Source organism: Oncorhynchus tshawytscha, linkage group LG01 (assembly GCF_018296145.1).
Source record: "Oncorhynchus tshawytscha isolate Ot180627B linkage group LG01, Otsh_v2.0, whole genome shotgun sequence".
In the NCBI taxonomy this organism is placed as follows: domain Eukaryota; kingdom Metazoa; phylum Chordata; class Actinopteri; order Salmoniformes; family Salmonidae; genus Oncorhynchus; species Oncorhynchus tshawytscha.
This window is the reverse complement of record NC_056429.1, coordinates 14,098,959-14,119,640: the sequence shown is the minus strand read 5'-3', so window position 1 is coordinate 14,119,640 and position 20,682 is coordinate 14,098,959. Positions and strand designations below refer to the sequence as shown.

Genomic DNA, 20,682 nt, shown 5'->3' with positions numbered 1-20,682 from the left:
TCTTGGTAGATTTGCAGTGGTCTGATACTCCTTCCATTTCAATATTATCGCTTGCACAGTGCTCCTTGGGATGTTTAAAGCTTGGGAAATCTTTTTGTATCCAAATCCGTCTTTACACGTCTTCAAAACAGTATCTCGGACCTGCCTGGTGTGTTCCTTGTTCTTCGTGATGCTCTCTGCGCTTTTAACGGAGCTCTGAGACTATCACAGTGCAGGTGCATTTATACGGAGACTTGATTACACACAGGTGGATTGTATTTATCATCATTAGTCATTTAGGTCAACATTGGATCATTCAGAGATCCTCACTGAACTTCTGGAGAGAGTTTGCTGCACTGAAAGTAAAGGGGCTGAATAATCTTGCACGCCCAATTTCAGTTTTTGATTTGTTAAAAAAAATTGAAATATCCAATAAATGTCGTTCCACTTCATGATTGTGTCCCACTTGTTGTTGATTCTTCACAAAAAAATACAGTTTTATATCTTTATGTTTGAAGCCTGAAATGTGGCAAAAGGTCGCAAAGTTCAAGGGGGGCGAATACTTTCGCAAGGCACTGTACAACAGTCAAAATGCCTAATATAAGGCCTACAGTCTGTGCTCCCAAATACAGGAAAAAGTGTGATTCATTAGTTTACATGATCACTACAGTAGCCCCACGCGGCTATACAAATGTATTATGCAATAATATGGCCATTAAATAACACACAACAGCATGGCATATTCAGATAGTGGAATAAGCCTAAATCATGTTTCCTTTCTATTTTGCAGCTCAGGCGGTTTTTCTAGACAAGGCTCTTCTGTGTCTTCATAGTATCATTCTCAAACAAGTCATTTTCTGAAGCCCAAGCCTATAGTATGCCATCTACTGATATAACGTCATTATCAAATTGCGTTCTAAAACAAGCTCTAGACATTTATTTTGGAAATGAAACCGGAAGCTGCAAAGCATTTCTAACGTCTGGGCTAGAGTTGCTTGATTGACTAGTTAACTTCGACTACCTACGTTCGGTTCGGTTCATGTCCTTTGCAGATGCCACATTCCTGACAAAGGTTTGTATACATAAAAAATATCTGTAACCCAGTAAAGGGAGACGTAATGTAAGAATTGGTAGAATTCATTGTCGTAACATAGGGTTTGTACATTTACAGATCTAATTTAACAATTACGTTCCATGTGAAAATATATTTCAGTGTCTAAAGTGCTCCACAATTAAGTTTCATTTTTTTGTCATTATGCCTCATCTGAGACGACATGTAGATGACACAAATGACAAAAGGTAACCATTTTTGGTAAAAAGATGTGGGTAAAAAGTAGAATATAAATGTTGACACCAAATAAAGACTTTGAATTCAGTATATTCCTCGTTCTATCCAGATTTGATCAAAATAAATGTATATATTTTTTAACATTCTTATTAAAATTATATTAACAGGTGAGTGTGTTTTATAATTAACTTATGAGGGTCAGTTAGTTTAAGGCAGACCCTTCAATAGAGCACACAATATTATTTATCCAATATAATGTTTTGTGACTTTTCTACATATTGGCCACACTACGGTTGCATCTTGTACAGTACGCTGTTTGTTTGAGCACAAATTAGTTCAAAGCCCTGTGTTCAAATAACTGTTCTTGTCTATTAATGTTCTGTATTATGTCATGTTTCATGTTTTACGTGGACCCCAGGAAGAGTAATGGGGATCCTTATAAAATACAGAATACCCAGTTACAAGGCTGTGGACCATTGCTTGGTGTGGTTACTGTTAACTTTTATTGCATTATTTTATTTGGTGTAAATGAAGCTGATTTTAGATTTATTTTGTACCAATGCCTCCAGATTCATAATAGCCATGTACAGTATGTTAAATATGGTTAACAAAAATTGTCTATGAATCTCTTTTTCTGATAATATACTACAGTCAAACGGTCATTTCCTACAATCTTTCAACAAATAAAGCAAAAATAAAACCTAACATACTATAATTGACCACCATGCATACGTACAGTACACTTGAGACACATTTAGAACACATTTTCATTTCACACCACACACTTGTACAGGTTACAGACTTGTACGTGTGTGAAAAATGACAAATATAAGCACCCTTATTTGACCTTTGACCTGTAGAGGCCCCCAACTCCCCTGTGTGAGGTTTACTCTTGGTAAATATACAGATTGGTATGGTTAAACATTTGAGAAGTTATGAAAGGGGTGCATACCTCACAGTAAGATTACAATGCAATCATGTGCCAATGTTAATGAACAGTTGATAGGGAAAACAGAACGTCTTAAAACCATAGTCCACTCCTTACTCCCATCAGCTTTAGACAGCATTGTCTTGAGATACAAACTGTGTATATTTGTTTTTCTGGTGTGTCAATATGTCTGTCTTGGCTGTGGTCGGATAAGATATAGACTCAGGTGCCTGGTTCTTATCTGTTGAAATGTTTGTCCTTCCCTTTAACAATATGAATAAATTGACAGCAAAAAAACATCTTCTTTCACACTGTTCACCCCTTCGGTTTCTGATTGCATTCACATAATCAATATTTTGTCACTGAACTAACAGTAACATACACTGACTGTACAAAACATGCTCTTTCCATGACAGACTGACCAGATGAATCCAGGTGAAAGCTATGATCCCTTATTGATTTCACTTGTTAAATCCACTTCAATCAGTGTAGATGAAGAGGAGTAGACAGGTTAAAGAATAGTGTTTAAGCCTTGAGACATGGATTGTGTGCCATTCAGAGGGTGAATGGGCAAGACAAAAGATTTAAGTGCCTTTGAACGGGGTATGGTAGTAGGTGCCAGGCGCACCGGTTTGACTGTTTCAAGAACTGCAACGCTGCTGGGTTTCTCCACTCTAAACCGTTTCCATTGTTTATCAAGAATGGTCCACTACCCAAAGGACATCAGGCCAACTTAACACAACTGTGGGGGTATATTCACATATAGTCCTCTTTGAAATAATCAATCTCAGTCCTCTTTAAAGTGAACTCTGGGGTAAAAATAAAGCTAAAGAACTCGGTTGTCTTTGTATTCACACTAACCTTGCCTTGGAATGAGGACTCAACTCTTATGGCAGTTCACTTCACCTTTTTAAAAATCTGAGACCTCTTTGCATTCACATTGCTATGTTTATAAAGGAACCAAGAATTGTTCTAACATTCACTCAATGCACTCTGGGTAAAAGTACAGGACAAGCCCTTCCATCAGAATGTGTTAATCGGAAAGTTAGATATATCCATGTACATTTTGGAAGCGAATAGATTGCATTTAGGTAAAAGATTAGACATAATAATTGTAATCAGAAGATAATATTAACATGTAAATATTATTGGTAACAGATTAAATACCAGTAGAATAAATGCAGGATAAATAATGCTGTAGGCCAATTGAAAATGTTCACCCAATCTAGGCTACTGCCCCTTTAAGAGCTAGAATTGATTTTGTACCCTATGCTGTGATTTTCATCAAATATGTTGTCTTCTCACACTATTCACCCACACAATCGAATAAACTGTTTATGATGCTCTCAGCATATAGATCTACATATTGCAAACGAATAATATGAACATTGAGTCAGTATAAAACTCTACACATATTTTGGAATGCCTGTACATTCTGACAATCGCTAATCAATATCCAAAAATAGCAAGGTTTTTTCTGCAAACCTGCACATCATCATCTTCTCTCCAATGTGAAGGGGATTTAGGGCAGGTGAAACAGGATTGCAGTAGTCTAGTGTGTGGTGAGGGGAAAATAACAAGTGAACCTGGGAAGCTTTGTGTTCACATTGCCCTTAAAAAGGGAACCAGACCACAGAATTCAAGCAAACCGAACACAGACCACCTCTCGAGAAGCGAACCGCACGGAGTTTACAAAATTTGGTTGAAAGGGACCAAGTGTGAAAACTATGGAGCCAGATAGCTACCAGAAGGTTGAATGTATCTATCATTTCTGTTTTCTTACGATCCTTAGATAAATTGTTAGGATCATAAGAAAAGCCATGTGTTAAACATGGAACATAATTGTTAAATTAGATCTGTAAATGTACAAACCTTAAGTTGGGACAAATAATTCTATAAATTCTTACATTACGTCTCCCTTTACTCGGTTACAGATATGTTTTATCTGTACAAAACTTTGTCAGGAATGTGGCATGTGCAAAGGACATGAACCAAACGCAGCTAGTCAAACTAGTCAATCAAGCAACTCTAGCCCAGACGTTAGAAATGCTTTGCAGCTTCCGGTTTCATTTCCAAAATGAATGTCTCGAGCTTGTTTTAGAACGCAATTCGATAATGACGTTATATCAGTAGATGGCATACTATAGGCTTGGGCTTCAGAAAATGACTTGTTTGAGAATGATACTATGAAGACACAGAAGAGCCTTGTCTAGAAAAACCGCCTGAGCTGCAAAATAGAAAGTAAACATGATTTAGGCTTATTCCACTATCTGAATATGCCATGAACTATGAAAGTGATAGGCTAAAGACTGACTGAACGAAGGATTAATTAAAATGTTCAAATATGTTGTAATGATGAGTTGCACGCGTCATGCATGCTTTGATCTTCATTTGGCTAGTAGGTAAATAGGCCTACATTAGGGGATAATGACTATGGCTGCCTGCCTCCAGAAGGGGATCTTCTGAGGCCGAGGGGTGCTTTTCCAAAGGCGCATGGTGCTGTATGGAGATCACAAGCTCTTTAACTTTAACAGCAGTGTCGCGATGGCAGGAATAGCCTATACGGAGACTACCTAAGACGACCGCAACAGAGTTATTGTAAAGTGTGGGAATAAGCTTATGCCAGACTTAGCCTACGTTTAACCTCTCCATTGTTAATTTTAAAGTCCATATGTTCATGACCTGATTCATATAAATCATGTCAAATTATTTTAAGTTCATATGATTTATTTATTATATTTAACCTTTATTTAACCAGGTAGGCTAGTTGAGAAAAGTTCTCATTTGCAACTGCGACCTGGCCAAGATAAAGCAAAGCAGTTCGACACATACAACAGAGTTACACATGGAATAAACAAAACATACAGTCAATAATAAAGTAGAAAAAGTCTATATACAGCATGTGCAAACGAGGTGAGATAAGAGAGGTAAGGCAATAAATGGGCCATAGTGGTGAAGTACTTACAATATAGCAATTAAACACTGGAATGGTTGATGTGCAGAAGATGAATGCGCAAGTAGAGATACTGGGGTGCAAAGGAGCAAGATAAATAAATACAGTATGGGGATGAGGTAGTTGGATGGGCTATTTACAGATGGGCTACGTACAGGTGCAGTGATCTGTGAGCTGCTCTGACAACTGGTGCTTAAAGTTAGTGAGGGAGATATGAGTCTCCAGCTTCAGTGATTTTTGTAGTTTGTTCCAGTCATTGGCAGCAGAGAACTGGAAGGAAAGGCATCCAAAGGATAAATTGGCTTTGGGGGTGACCAGTAAGATATACCTGCTGGAGCGTGTGCTACAAGTGGGTGCTGCTATGGTGACCAGTGAGCTGAGATAAGGCGGGGCTTTACCTAGCAGAGACTCGTAGATGACCTGGAGCCAGTGGGTTTGGCGACGAGTAGGAAGCGAGGACCAGCCAACGAGAGCATACAAGTCGCAGTGGTGGGTAGTATATGGGATGGCACTGTGATAGACTGCATCCAATTTCTTGAGTGTTGGCGGCTTTTTGTAAATGACATCATAAAGTTGAGGATCGGTAGGATGCTTTGGTGCGAAATAGGAAGCCAATTCTAGATTTAATTTTGGATTGGAGATGCTTAATGTGAGTCTGGAAGGAGGGTTTACAGTCCAACCAGACACCTAGGTATTTGTAGTTGTCCACATATTCTAGGTTGGAACCGTGCAGAGTAGTGATGCTGGATGGGTGGGTAGGTGTGGGCAGCGATCGGTTGAAGAGCATGCATTTAGTTTTACTTGCATTTAAGAGCAGTTGGAGGTCGCGGAAGGAGAGTTGTAAGGCATTGAAGCTTGTCTGGAGGTTAGTTAACAGTGTCCAAAGAAGGGCCAGAGGTATACAGAATGGTGTCGTCTGCATAGAGGTGGACCAGAGAATCACCAGCAGCAAGAGCGACATCATTGATGTATACAGAGAAGAGAGTCGGCCCAAGAATAGAACCCTGTGGCACCCCCATAGAGACTGCCAGAAGTCCGGACAACAGGCCCTCCGAATTGACACACTGAACTCTATCAGAGAAGTAGTTGGTGAATCAGGCAAGGAAATCATTGGTTTCTCAAATGCTGTTGATTCTGCTGATAAGAATGTGGTGATTGACAGAGTCGAAAGCCTTGGGCAGGTCGATGAATACGGCTGCACCCTAATGTCTCTTATCGATGGTGGTTATGATATCGTTTAGGACCTTGAGCATGGCTGAGGTGCACCCATGACCAGCTCGGAAACCAGATTGCATAGCGGAGAAGGTACGGTGTGATTCGAAATGGTCTGTAATCTGTTTGTTAACTTGGCTTTCGAAGACCTTAGAAAGGCAGGGTAGGATAGATATAGGTCTGTAGCAGTTTGGGTCTAGAGTGTCTCCCCCTTTGAAGAGGGGAATGACTGTGGCAGCTTTCCAATCTTTGGGAATCTCAGACGATATGAAAGAGAAGTTGAACAGACTAGCAAGAGAGGTTGCAACAATTTCATCAGATAATTTTAGAAAGAGAGGGTCCAAATTGTCTAGCCCGGCTGATTTGTAGAGGTCCAGATTTTGCAGCTCTTTCAAAACATCAGCTATCTGGATTTGGGTGAAGGAGAAGTGGGGAGGCTTGGGCGAGTTGCTGTGGGGGGTGGAGGGCTGTTGATCGGGGTAGGGGTAGCCAGGTGGAAAGCATGGCCAGCTGTAGAAAAATTATTGAAATTCTCAATTTACAGTGGATTTATCGGTGGTGACAGTGTTTCCTAGTCTCAGTGCAGTGGGCATGCTTAACACTCCGGCCATCCCACAATCTAAGCTTGTTCCCCATGGACTTTACAGTGTACCAGAACTTTTTTGAGTTTGTGCTACAGGATGCAAATTTCTGCTTGAAAAAGCTACCCTTAGTTTTCCTAACTGCCTGTGTATATTTGTTCCTAACTTCCCTGAAAAGTTGCACATCACGGGGGCTATTCGATGCTAATGCAGAACGCCACAGGATGTTTTTGTGCTGGTCAAGGGCAGTCAGGTCTGGAGAGAACCCAGGGCTATATCTGTTCCTGGTTCTACATTTTTTTGAATGGAGCATGATTATTTAAGATGGTGAGGAAGGCACTTTTAAAGAATAACCAAGCATCCTCTACTGACGAAATGAGGTCAATATCCTTCCAGGATACCCTGGCAGTTCGATTAGAAAAGCATTTGACAGTGATGAGGGGTGGTCGTTTGACTGCAGACTCATTATGGATGCAGGCAATGAGGCAGTGATCACTGAGATCTTGGTTGAAAACAGCAGAGGTGTATTTGGAGGGCAAGATAGTTAGGATGATACCTATGAGGGTGCCCGTGTTTATAGATTTGGGGTTGTACCTGGTGGGTTCATTGATAATTTGTGTGAGATTGAGGGCATCAAGCTTAGATTGTGGGATGGCCGGAGTGTTAAGCATGTCCCAGTTTAGGTCGAGAATATGCTTAGGCAAGATTTTGAGTGATGAAATACATTTCAAAATATTCTAGAACAAAAATATTTTGGATGGCAAAGACTCTGGTAGTCATACATAATTAAAATATTCACAAAACATCTATTCTTCTTCTTCTATGTTTCATTATTCTTGGTATATACTACTTGTTATGATTAGACAGAGCCCAGTGAATGGGATGGTGCACTTTTAAATTAGTAACATTTTTGATAAAGTGCATGCACGGGGATGTCCACGTCTCCCAGATATATGCCCATGCTGTAGAGAGATATACCTAGTGGACTGAAACTTTACTGTTGTAGGCATAACATAGTGCTATCTAGACTTGCGCTGGCAAAGAAATCCATTACATTAGCTACCTAAATGTGAAGTAAACTCAACTGAGGAGTAATAGAGAATGGAGAATTTCAACTTGAAAACATGCAGGATACCTCTTTCTGGTTTCCCTGACTTTTTAAAATAATGTGTTATGCTTGTTCGCATTGCACTCCTCACAGGCCGTTTTGTACACATTTTTGGTTGGTGAGATGAAACTGCCAAGTCTCTGAAGGGTTTTATTGTACGTCAGAATTGCAACAAGATTTGTTCAAGCCTAAAATGTTAGACCATCATCGTAACATGGTGTTTGTTTGTTCACAGATTAAATTTCCCATTTACATTTCATGTTTCACACATGGGTTTTCTTACAATCCTAACAATTTATGTATGGATTTTCTTACGAACCTAGCAATATGTATGTTCAAACTTTTGGCAGCTATCTGGCTCCATAGAAAACACCCTGGGAAGCATTTGAGTCAACGTGGGCCAGCATCCCTGCTGAATGCTTTCAACAACTTGTAGAGTCCATGCCCCAATCTATTGAGGCTCTTTTAAGGCAGAAGGGGGTACAGCTCAACATTAGGAAGGTGTTCCGAATGTTTTGTACACTCAGTGTATATCCCAGATACATATTTTTGGAGTTTGGAGCCATATGTCGGCCCTGGTCAAAAGTAGTGCACTATTTAGGGACTAGCATGCCATTTCGGACACAGCCTCAGTCTGACCCAGATTCGAGAAGTATAAGCACTCAGCATAATGTATTAGTTATTTCTAGGAAAGAATGCTGGTTAATATTCACCCACGGATTTGAAGGAGAATTTACAGCCCCTCTTAAAACTGATGTCATAATTAAGATCACTTTATTTGTCAAATGCACACAAGGTCTAACCAAAAACTTCCACTTTAATCCCAACTTTTTCGAAAGAACCACATACAGTCGTGGCCAAAAGTTGAGAATGACAAATATTAATTTTCATAAAGTTTGCTGCCTCAGTTTGTATGATGGCAATTTGCATATACTCCAGAATGTTATGAAGAGTGATCAGATGAATTGCAAAGTCCCTCTTGCCATGCAAATGAACTGAATCCCCCCAAAAACATTCACTGCATTTCAGCCCTGCCACAAAAGGACCAGCTGACATCATGTCAGTGATTCTCTCGTTAACACAGGTGTGAGTGTTAACGAGGACAAGGCTGGAGGACAAGGCTGGAGATCACTCAGTCATGCTGATTGAGTTCGAATAACAAACTGGAAGCTTCAAAAGGAGGTTGGTGCTTGGAATCATTGTTCTTCCTCTGTCAACCATGGTTACCTGCAAGGAAATACGTGCAGTCATCATTGCGTCGCACAAAAAGGGCTTCACAGGCAAGGATATTGCTGCCAGTAAGATTGCACCTAAATCAACCATTTATTGGACCATCAAGAACTTCAAGGAGAGAGGTTCAATTGTTGTGAAGAAGGCTTCAGGGTGCCCAAGAAAGTCCAGCAAGCAGCAGGACCGTGTCCTAAAGTTGATTCAGCTGCGGGATCGGGGGACCACCAGTACAGAGCTTGCTCAGGAATGGCAGCAGGCAGGTGTGAGTGCATCTGCACGCACAGTGAGGCGAAGACCTTTGGAGGACGGCCTGGTGTCAAGAAGAGCAGCAATGAAGCCACTTCTCTCCAGGAAAAACATCAGGGACAGACTGATATTCTGCTAAAGGTACAGGGATTGGACTGCTGAGAACTGGGGTAAAGTAATTTTCTCTGATGAATCCCCTTTCCAATTGTTTGGGGCATCCAGAAAAAGCTTGTCTGGAGAAGACAAGGTGAGGGCTACCATCAGTCCTGTGTCATGCCAACAGTAAAGCATCCTGTGACCATTCATGTGTGGGGTTGCTTCTCAGCCAAGAGAGTGGGCTCACTCACAATTTTGCCTAAGAACACAGCCATGAATAAAGAATGGTACCAACACATCCTCCAAGAGCAACTTCTCCCAACCATCCAGGAACAGTTTGGTGACGAACAATGCTTTTTCCAGCATGATGAAGCACCTTGCCATAAGGTGGCTCGGGGAACAAAATGTTGATATTTTAGGTCCATGGCCAGGTTACTCCCCAGACCTTAATCCCATTGAGAACTTGTGGTCAATCCTCAAGAGGTGGGTGGACAAACAAAAAACCACAAATTCTGACAAACTCCAAGCATTGATTATACAAGAATGGGCCCAGAAGTTAATAGATAGCATACCAGGGTGGATTGCAGAAGTCTTGAAAAAGAAGGGTCAACACTGCAAATATTGACTCTTTGCATCAACTTCATGTAATTGTCAATAAGTCTTTGACACTTATGAAATGCTTGTAATTTTACTTCAGTATTTCATAGTAACATCTACCAAAAATACATAGACACTGAAGCAGCAAACTTTGTGGAAATTAATGTGTCATTCTCAAAACGTTTGGCCACGACTGTACATATACAAATTGGAGAGGTTGGCGCACGGGGCTGCCACACTGGGCTCCCTGTGGACCAGTTGTCGTTCCTTGCTCAAGGGCACAACGGCAGGCAATGGCATCTACTATGATTTGATACCAGCAACCCTCCGTTTGCCAGCTCTCCACCAGATTTTTCACACCAGACCCAGAATTGTGGAATTGTTAAGATATTACTGCCCTATCAGAACTAGAAGCACAAGCATTTGCTACACGCACATTAACATCTTCTAACCATGTGTGTGACCAATACAATTTGATTTGAACTGGCAACCCACCAGCAGCTGGCTAACTTCTAACAATTAGGATATTGCCTTCCCTTTTTTCACCTGGCCTGGGGCTTGAACCAGAGGTACCACAGAACAATGAAACAGATATTTCACCAGATGTATAAATGTGAAAATCTGCTTGGTGTTTCCCCTCACTACCAAATATAGTAGTGAGAGGAAGCCCAGTGGCTGGCAGTGGGAAAACATGGAAGGAAATTCTCTCATCAATTAAACATTTGATCTCAGTACAGTTCTGTTCCCAAAACTACAATCGGTTATGAACAGAGTAAACTACTTTTTGTAGACTTTAACCTTTGTCACAGTTGTAAAAAAAATTGTGGTGTTGTTTAGAAGGGATGGAAAGGCGAATTGCGTTATTGCACACGTGAACTTCAAAGAGTAAACGGAAATATGCAGATGTATGCTAGAACGGGCTAATTGGATCTCGCTAGCTCGTGCTTGGCTCTGCCCACCTCCTTGCTTGTTCTGCCCACTATGAGTAATTTGTTCCCATTGGAAACGACAGGCTGTGGTCTATATTGGCTTGGTTATACAAATATTTGGAGGTACTAACCGGTAACCAGTTCAGGCTACCGCACGTCTACTGAATCTTCCTTCATACGTTGGTACATTATATAGGGACCGAGCGCTAGAAACTTCAAGGCGCCCACAACTGGCTCATGTGAAATACAAATCCGACGTCAATAATCATCGCTTGCGATACGGCTTTCGTAACACATGGCCTTTATCGCTCATCAACGAAAAAGATAAAACAATATATTAACTTAATGCATCTGTTTTGAGTGTCATGATCAAGGGCTACTAAAGGCTAGCCTAACTATAGAGTACTACTACAAAATGATACATCCACATATTTTGATATGACCAACCTACATTGAATAAAGCTATCACCACTAAAGTCAAAATCAATATTATTATTTTCTTTTTAGACATTCATAACATAACACATGAATGTGGGAGTCTTCTTCGACGAGGTACATTGATGGCGATTGATATCCAATATTTGTTGCATTACCGCCACCAACCACACTGAAGTATAAATGCATTATACTCTGTACTCATCTGTTCCTACACCAGATCAACAGACAGATGGCGCTGCTCAATGACGTGCATAATACGCACAAGAAGGCGTTTCTGTTTAATTTCATGCTCTCGGATTGGTCATCGTTTGTGTCCAGAGAACGCAACCGGGGCCCGCGTTGTGTACACGTCCTCTCTGAAGTGATTCCTCGTGCGCTTGCCGCCTCCCGCGTGGCCTGAAAGAAATAAACTTCTAGCTAGTTTACCAATTATTCCATAATTTAGCTAGGATTCTCGGAGAAATGTCTAAAATAGAGTTGTTGGGATTGATTTTCAACCAGGGATTTAGAGCGGCTCCTGAGTTGTTTAGAGCCGTTGAGAAAACTATAACAAAGTACCAGGGAAAACATTCCCTATCGAAAGAGGAGAACGCCCGTCTACAGAAACTGCTTGATATCCTCCTGAAACCGGAGATAAAGTTACATAGAACAGGTTTGTTACGTTTTTTTCTAAACATTTAATTTGGCAATGTTGTTGGTGATCAACCTGGTGAAAGTTGTTTGCATTTGTTTTGGAACCGGGCTGGCTCCCGGGCATGACCTACATGAAGCTAGCCGCATTCAAAATAAAACGTCCCTCATTGAAAGGATTATTTTTTTTAACTAGGCAAATCAAATAGTGAAATCATGGACTATAAGGCTAAACAATGTTGGAATGTAACGAATTCAACTAAATACAATAATCAGTTAGTAGAAAATAAATAAAATCAGTTAATTGCACTGTGGATGTATTAGGCTAACATTTTATTTGGAGCATACTTATATCACAATACAGCCTTACCTATGGATTGTGGATCCATAAAATGGGTACCATACTACTCAGCGACACCTACAGAACATAACTGTTTAGCGTTTAAACAAATAAACAAAAAAATATCCTCACTGTCATCTGCGGTTTATTTTCAGGGAACTTCACGTAAATATTTGTATGAACATTAGATTGAACAACAGACAAATTGAACAAGTTCCACAGACATGTGACTAACAAATGGAATAATGTGTCTGGGGGGGGTGGACCTAGCCCTCTGATCCAACAGGTCCCAGACGTGCTCAATGGGGTTGAGATCCGGGCTCTTCGCAGGGACCATGGGCATCTTTCTTTTGGTGTTTTTCAGAGTCAATAGAAAGGCCTCTTTAGTGTCCTAAGTTTTCATAACTGTGACCTTAATTGCCTACTGTCTGTAAGCTGTTAGTGTCATAATGACCGTTCCACAGGTGCATGTTCATTAATGGTTTATGGTTCATTGAACAAGCATGGGAAACAGTGTTTAAACCCTTTACAATGAACATCTGAAGTTATTTGGATTTTAGACATTCACATTGCACTGTACAGCCTTATGTATAGATTAATTGATTCACAATATTCCAAACATGTTCAGTATTATTTAGTCATTATGACATGATTCCAATATTTCTATAAATATCACTTTCAATTAGTAACTTTTTATTTTGAAGGCGTACTGCAAATTCCACTATTTTGGCTTATCCCTATTGTGGCTAGCTTCACATAGGTCAGTGCGTGAGCCAGGTGCCCTGTTCAAAGCAAAGGGCCAGGGTCTTGGTCTAGGGGCGGCAGGGTAGCCTAGTGGTTAGAGCGTTGGACTAGTAGCCAGAAGGTTGCAAGTTCAAACCCCTGAGCTGACAAGGTACAAATGTCCTTCTGTCCCTGAACAGGCAGTTCTTTTCTAGGCCGTCACTGTTCCTAGGCCGTCTTTGAAAATAAGAATTTGTTCTTAACTGACTTGCCTAGGTAAATAAAAGAATCACGGTTTCAACTGCTCATACAGATATACTTCGGTACTGCAGCTTAACTGACCCCATCCTAGAAAGACAATTTCCATAGACGGCCATATAGAGAAGTCAAATTTGAAAGTTACTAATAAGACCGTCATCATTGTACACTAATCATCGTCGCTCAAGCTGGGGTTTTTTCTAACTCTGATATGAACATTTTATATTCATCCGAAGTCTACCATGTTTTTGGATGATATGATGACGTTGTCGCTGTGCACACTAACGCTCAGTTTGCATATAATGTTGGTCCATATAAACTATAGAGAATGAGAGAAGACTCTTCTGGCCAAATGGCTATATTAGTATGGGCAGTGCCATTGTAGGCTTCCACCATTTTAATATCATCAACTGGGTAGGACTTCCATCTTCATTGGCTGATCCTTCCTTGTGACCCTGTTGGAGGGATCAGCCAATTATGAAGAAGAAAATAGTCTCAATGGCGCTACCCTTGCTGTCACAGATGCTATAATGGCACAGGTACAAAGATGAGTCCTCTAGCTCTATGTTATAAACCGAACGCAACCCGGATATAGAAGTCCATGAATGGGCTATGCGAACGTGAGTAGATTACCTTGAATAGGGAGACCCGCCAGGTGCCCAAATTGAAGAGCTATGTTGCGCAGTTGAGTCGATTGGAGACAAATGGATTCAGTTCAGTCCTTGAAAAATAGGGGTTGGGTTGTAGAGAATTGAAAGACCATGAATGTAATGAGAAATCTTAGGTGCAGTATAGCCCCTCCCCCTTAAACAATGGTCAGCCATCTTATTCTCATACCTCAGTATATACAGTACCTGTTCTCATTATACCTTAGAGGTTAAGGCCATGGCGAAGTTGGCTCAAAACAAATGTTAAGCAGTTCAGAGTAGTGAGTAAGATTCTGTTTTCATGTGCGAAAGTGATTACTTTGAATAAAAATGACTTGTATATATGTTGCACCATGCTGCCTTGTTGACAACATAACCAAGCAGCACAGGTTACTGTTCCACTTGAGAAGGCCACTCCTCTCTCTCGGCTTTTGTGTGTTCACATCACATAGACCGGTGCTCTGCGGCTCAGCATAATCCAATCCACCCCATATCTATCTGCAGACTGCAGTTACTACAATGAACACCCGACAAGAAACGTCCATTAGCATTCCGTCATTACATGCTACGCCCCTTGCCATTTGAAGCTGCTTGTAAAAGTACAGTGGGTGACAATTATCCACGCTATGTGGAAAGTTTAGCTTCGGCTTCACACACAAAAACAGACATTAAAGGCTGGGCGCTATTTAAAGTTGTTTCGATGTGCGAGCAAGAAATAACCTGTAATATTGGTCACCATCTGGATGTCAGTGGCAATCTGCTAACGTTACTTTCTTCGGGAATGACGACGAGCCTGTGCGAATGACCAGTGCACACCTGTGTTGTATCGAAGTGGCTGCCGACCTGAGGTGCTTCCCAATAGACAGCTGTATAAAATCAAACTTTGTCACATGCGCCGAAAACAACAAGTGTCGACTTAACCGTGAAATGCTTACTTACAAGCCCTTAACCGACAGTGCAGTTCAAGAAGAAAATATTTACCAAGTAGACTAAAAAAGTCCTAATTAAAAGTAACACAATACGAATAACGTGGCTATATACAGGGGGCACTGGTACAGGGGTACAGGCTAGATGAGGTAATCTGTACATGTAGGTGGGGGCTAATTGACTATGAATAGGTAACAAACAGTGAGTAGCAGCAGTGTACAAAAGGGAGGGGGGGTCAGTCAATGTAAATTGCCCGGTGGTGATTTTATGAAATGTTTAGCAGTCTTATTTATGGCTTGGGGGTAGAAGCTGTTAAGAATCCTTTGTCCTAGACTTAGCACTCCAGTCCCACTTGCTGTGCAGAGAAAAGTCTATAACTTGGGTGACTGGAGTCTGACAATTTTCTGGGCTTTCCTCTGGACACCGCCTATTCTATAGGTCCTGGATGGCAGGAAGCTTGGCCTCAGTGATGTACTGGGCCATTCACACTACCCTCTGTAGTGCCTTACGGGCAGGTGCCATACCAGGCGGTGATGCAACCGGTCAGGATGCTCTCGATGGTGCAGCTATATAACCTTTTCAGGGTCTGGGGACCCATTTCAGTCTCTTGAGGGGGAATAGGTTTTGTTGTGCCCTCTTCATGGCGGTCTTGGTATGTTTGGACCATGATAGTTCGTTGGTGACATGGACACCAAGGAACTTAACTCCCGACCCGCTCCACAACAGCCCTGTCAATGTTAATGGGGGCCTGTTAGGCCCGCCTTTTTCTGTAGTCCACAATCAGCTCCTTAGTCTTGCTCACATTGAGGGAGAGGTTGTTGTCCTGGCACCACACTGACAGTTCTGACTACCTCCCTATATGCCATCTCATCGTTGTCGGTGATCAGGCCTACCACTGTTGTGTCGTCAGCAAATGATGATGTTGGAGTCGTGTTTGGCCACAAAGTTGTGGGTGAACAGGGATTACAGGAGGGGCCCCAGTGTTAAGGATCAGTGTGGCAGACGTGTTGTTGCCTACCCTTACCACCTGGGGGGGGTGACCCGTCAGGAAGTCCAGGATCCAGTTGCAGAGGGAGGTGTTTAGTCCCAGAGTCCTTAGCTCAGTGATGAGCTTCGCGGGAACTTTGGTGTTGAATGCTGAGCTGTAGTCAATGAACAGCATTCTCACATAGGTGTTCCTTTTGTCCAGGTGAGAAAGGGCGGTGTGGATTGAGATTGCGTCATCTGTGGATCTTTCGGGGCGGTATGCGAATTGGAGTGGGTCTGGGGTGTCCGGGAGGATGCCTTTGTGAGCCATGACCAGCCTTTTAAAGCTCTTCATGGCTACCGACGTGACGTGAGTGCCACAGGGCAGTAATCATTTAGGCAGGTTACCTTCGCTTCCTTGGGCACAGGGACTATGGTAGTCTGCTTGAATCATGTAGGTATTACAGTCTCGGTCAGGGAGAGGTTGAAAATGTCAGGCAAGACACTTGACAGTTGGTACGCCCATGCTTTGAGCACACATCCTGATAATCCATCTGGCCCCGCAGCTTTGTGAATGTTGACCTGTTTAAAGGTTTTGTTCACATCGGTTACCGAGAGCGTTATCACAGTCATCCAGAACAGCTGATGCTCTTGTGCATGCTTCCGTGTTGCTTGCCCCGAACCAAGCATAAAAGGCATTAAGCTCGTCTCGTAGGCTCGTGTCACTGGGCAGTTCGCGTCTGGGTTCCCCTTTTGTAGTCTGTAATAGTTTTCAAGCCCCGTCACATCCGACGAGCGTCAGAGCAAGATTCAATCTTAATCCTGTATTGACGCTTTGATTATTTGGTGTCACCGGTCACCGGCAGAAGTTACAAGTGGCCAAATGTTTTCCGACATGATTGTGTTCAAGTGCTTTTGAAGTCGGGAACAATTTAACCAAAAAGATTTTAGCTAGCTAGGTAATGTTGCTAATAATATAATTAGCTAAGTTGCTTAACATTGGCAATATGGTCAAACTAGCTACATTATCCACATTGATAAGTTTGACAATTACAATGTCATTTTTTGGTTGAAAAGGTGTTAGGCCAGAGATCACGACTCTTAAGAACCCCCCCCCCCCTTGTAATTACAACTTGAACGGTTGTTGAAGTGAAATTTCCCAATTGTAACTCCAAACTTCCAATAGCATGTCAACGCCCCATAGGTCTCTGTAAATCTTCATGGATAAGCTAGTCGAGTTCCATGAGCACACACAGAATAATATATTAAAGAAAACATGTCATATGTAAAAATGTCCACATAAAGCTCTACATGTGCATTCTAAGGACAACATTGTTGTTCAACACTTATGGAACTAGGACTATTCCCAGGTTTACTGAGACCCCCCGTCTCTCATGTCAATGTTGGAGTTCTTGCTAATTCATCCTTTCTCCTTCCCTTCAGACCTCCAACAGCTCAACGTCTCTGAAGAGGAGGTTCCCCCTGAGCAGCAGCACTGTGAGCAGGAGTGGAGCCCCAGTCTGGGACCGGAGGACACAGAGCCCACACAGATTAAAGAGGAACAGGAGGAACTCTGGACCAGCCAGGGGAAAGAGGAACAGGAGGAATGTCAAGAGCTGGAGTATAATACTAAAGACTCTGTGTTCACTCCTCCCTGTGTGAAAAGTGACTATGATCAGTACCCAACTCGATCCTCACATCTTAACAAAACCCAAAGTAAGGAATGCAAAAATGGAGACTCGTCCACTGAACAGATAAAAACAGAATCTCAAGAAGAGAACTCTTCAGAACCAGCCAGTGACTCTCAGGCCCTCTCTGTAGTAAATCCAGGCTGTTCTGCAGCTCAGGGTGATGACGATGAAAGTGTTCATAGGAAGGAGAGCGCAAAACCATTGTCTGCTTTAAAGACGCACATATCAAAGAGGCGGACAGAAAAAGGACAAAGCCCTGCTGGTCCTCGTTGCAAGGTGTGTGGAAGGCCTTGTCAGTCCTTTGGAGCTTTATTGATACATTTGAAAAGTCACAGAAAAGATCATGAACAAATTTGTGGTGTTTGTGGAAAAAGCTGTCAATCCCTAAAATGTGTGATGGATCACATATTACAAACTCACAGAACTAGGTTTTGTGATGTTTGTGGTAAAAGTTTTGATGCTACTAAGGATCTGGAAAAGCATATGAGGACCCACACAGGGGAAAAACCATATCCCTGTAATGACTGTGCTAAATATTTTGCCAGTATTACAAATCTGAATTTGCATATGAAGACAGTCCACACAGGGGAGAAATCACACTGCTGCCATGAATGTGGCAAATGTTATGCTCAGAGTGGAAATCTGAATGCGCATATGAGGATCCACACTGGAGAGAAACCATATCACTGTAATGATTGTGGCAAAACATTCCGCCTTGGCAATTCCCTTAAAATGCATATAAGGACTCATACAAGGGAGAAACCATATCGCTGCCAGGATTGTGGCAGTTCATTTGCTAGGATGGAGCACCTGAAAAATCATAGCAGGATTCACACAGGGGAGAAACCATATAGCTGTCCTGAATGTGGCAAATGCTTCCCTCAGAATGGTAATCTAAAATTGCACATGAGAATTCACACAGGGGAGAAGTCACATCAGTGTCAAATTTGTAACAAATGTTTCACTTATAGCCATACTCTAACAATGCATATGAGAGTTCACACCAATGACAAACCGTTTCACTGCCAGGAGTGTGACTTATGTTTCAGTCAGAGTTCCAACTTGAATCGGCACATGAAGAGACACAGAGGGGAGAAATCACACCACTGTCACGTTTGTGGCAAATCTTTCTCCACAGGTTATCAGTTGAATGTGCATTTGAGAATTCACACAGGGGAAAAACCACATGTGTGTCCTACATGTCCAAAATGCTTCAGCGACAGAGGGGCATTAAATAGTCATCAGAAAATACACACTGAGAAGAAGCCATATTGCTACGATTGTCTTAAATGCTTCAGATCAAAGCAACGCCTGAGAGAACACAGAGAGAGAATGCACAAAAACATGACTGTGCCCTGTGTAGGGGAAGGTGATTCGACAGAAGATTGAGAGGCACATTCAGTTTTCTTGGGTGGACAAAAATGACTGAATTAACGCTTGAACTATGAGAACGTTGCCAGGCTAACTGGCCTGCTACACTGGACAAGGAACATTTGCACAGTGTGATACACGCCTATTCATTTAAATGATAATCAGGCATAAGCGCGCTGGGTTTGCAAGAGGAGTCCTTGCTCATTTGACACAAAGGACATTTGAACTGCAGAATTGTATCGGTAATTAACTTAGTGTGTTGTTGATGAGCTTTGTCTAGTAAGCATAAAGTTATGTCCGGCTTCAATCCGATCTAAAGTACATTTCAGATTAAATTGATGTATGTAAAATTAAGCACAGTGCATTGATCTGTGTCTGGGGAATTTTAGTCTAAGTGGCTTGTCTCCTTTTCTGGCAAAACCTTCTGCAGGCTTCCAAATGAGCGAATATGGAGAGGAAGTCTCTAATCGCATCTTCTTACTGAATAAGCCAAATATGTTCTATTATATTGACAAGATAGTCGAGTGACCGCTCTAATGGAAATGCATGTCCTCAAAGATGGAAGGCAGGCGGGAGGTAACTTTGGTCAACTCCAAGTACAACTCGGGATAACCGGTCGTAAGAAAGCTCATCTTTTAGCCAGCAAAACTTATATGGCAACAAATCCTTCAGAACTAACCTGCTCTGGAGCAGGTTAACTCATGACTAGTTCCAATTACCCTTGAATGAAATGACTGCGCCACGAGTTGTGGTTCAATGCAATCAGATTCCTTCCCTCTTGCAAAGATCGCGTCACCATGCCCTTCATTTGACGAAGAGTACTGATTAAATATTACATTACACTTTTAATAACAGAATGCATTTTATACTTAATACTTATTTTAAGAATCGGAGTGGGAAAAAAGTTTGGTTGTGCATTGGTAAACACAAGTCGTCATTAACATTACTTCTAAAAACCTATTTCGCAAAATAACTATTTTTGGCCGAATACCTTGCAATCCATTAAGAAACTGTGTGGCAGGCTGACCATCTGTTACGCAAGTGCAGTGTCAAAAGGACCTTGTGGCTGCAATGAGCCAAGGTAAGTTGCTAGCTAGCATTAAACTTATTTAAACTCTTCAATCACTAGTGAACCATATGGTTGATATTAGGTTTACTAGCTTGTCCTGCGTTGCATGTTAATTTATCACAGCCTCATTCAACCTCACCAAACGGGTGATGATTTAACAAAAGCGCATTTGCAGAAAAAAAGTGTTGCACAAATGTACCTAACCATAAACGTCAATGTCTTTAAAATCAATACACATGTATTTTATTATATATTTAGTTTAAATAAATGCATGTTAGCAGGCAATATTAACTAGGGAAATTGTGTCACTTCTCTTGCATTCAGTGCAAGCAGAGTCAGGATATATACAACAGTTTGGGCCTCCTGGCTCGTTGGGAACTGTTTCTCCCTAACAAAGACCGTAATTGTACATAATTATGACGGTTGTGCAATATAACAGCAATATTTAGACTTAGGGTTGTCACCGGTTCGACAA

The 20,682-nt window shown here is 41.6% G+C and overlaps 1 protein-coding gene across 1 annotated transcript; it reads left to right on the top strand.

Annotated features, from left to right (window-relative positions):
* Nucleotides 1–11,781: 11,781 nt before the first annotated feature.
* Nucleotides 11,782–19,492, top strand: LOC112221429 (zinc finger protein 2). The gene is made up of 2 exons (XM_024383606.2): nt 11,782–12,237; nt 17,520–19,492. Exons 1-2 carry the CDS (start codon nt 12,048–12,050, stop codon nt 19,154–19,156), a joined length of 1,827 nt encoding a protein of 608 aa, XP_024239374.1. The 5' UTR covers nt 11,782–12,047; the 3' UTR covers nt 19,157–19,492.
* The last annotated feature ends 1,190 nt before the right edge of the window (nt 19,493–20,682 follow it).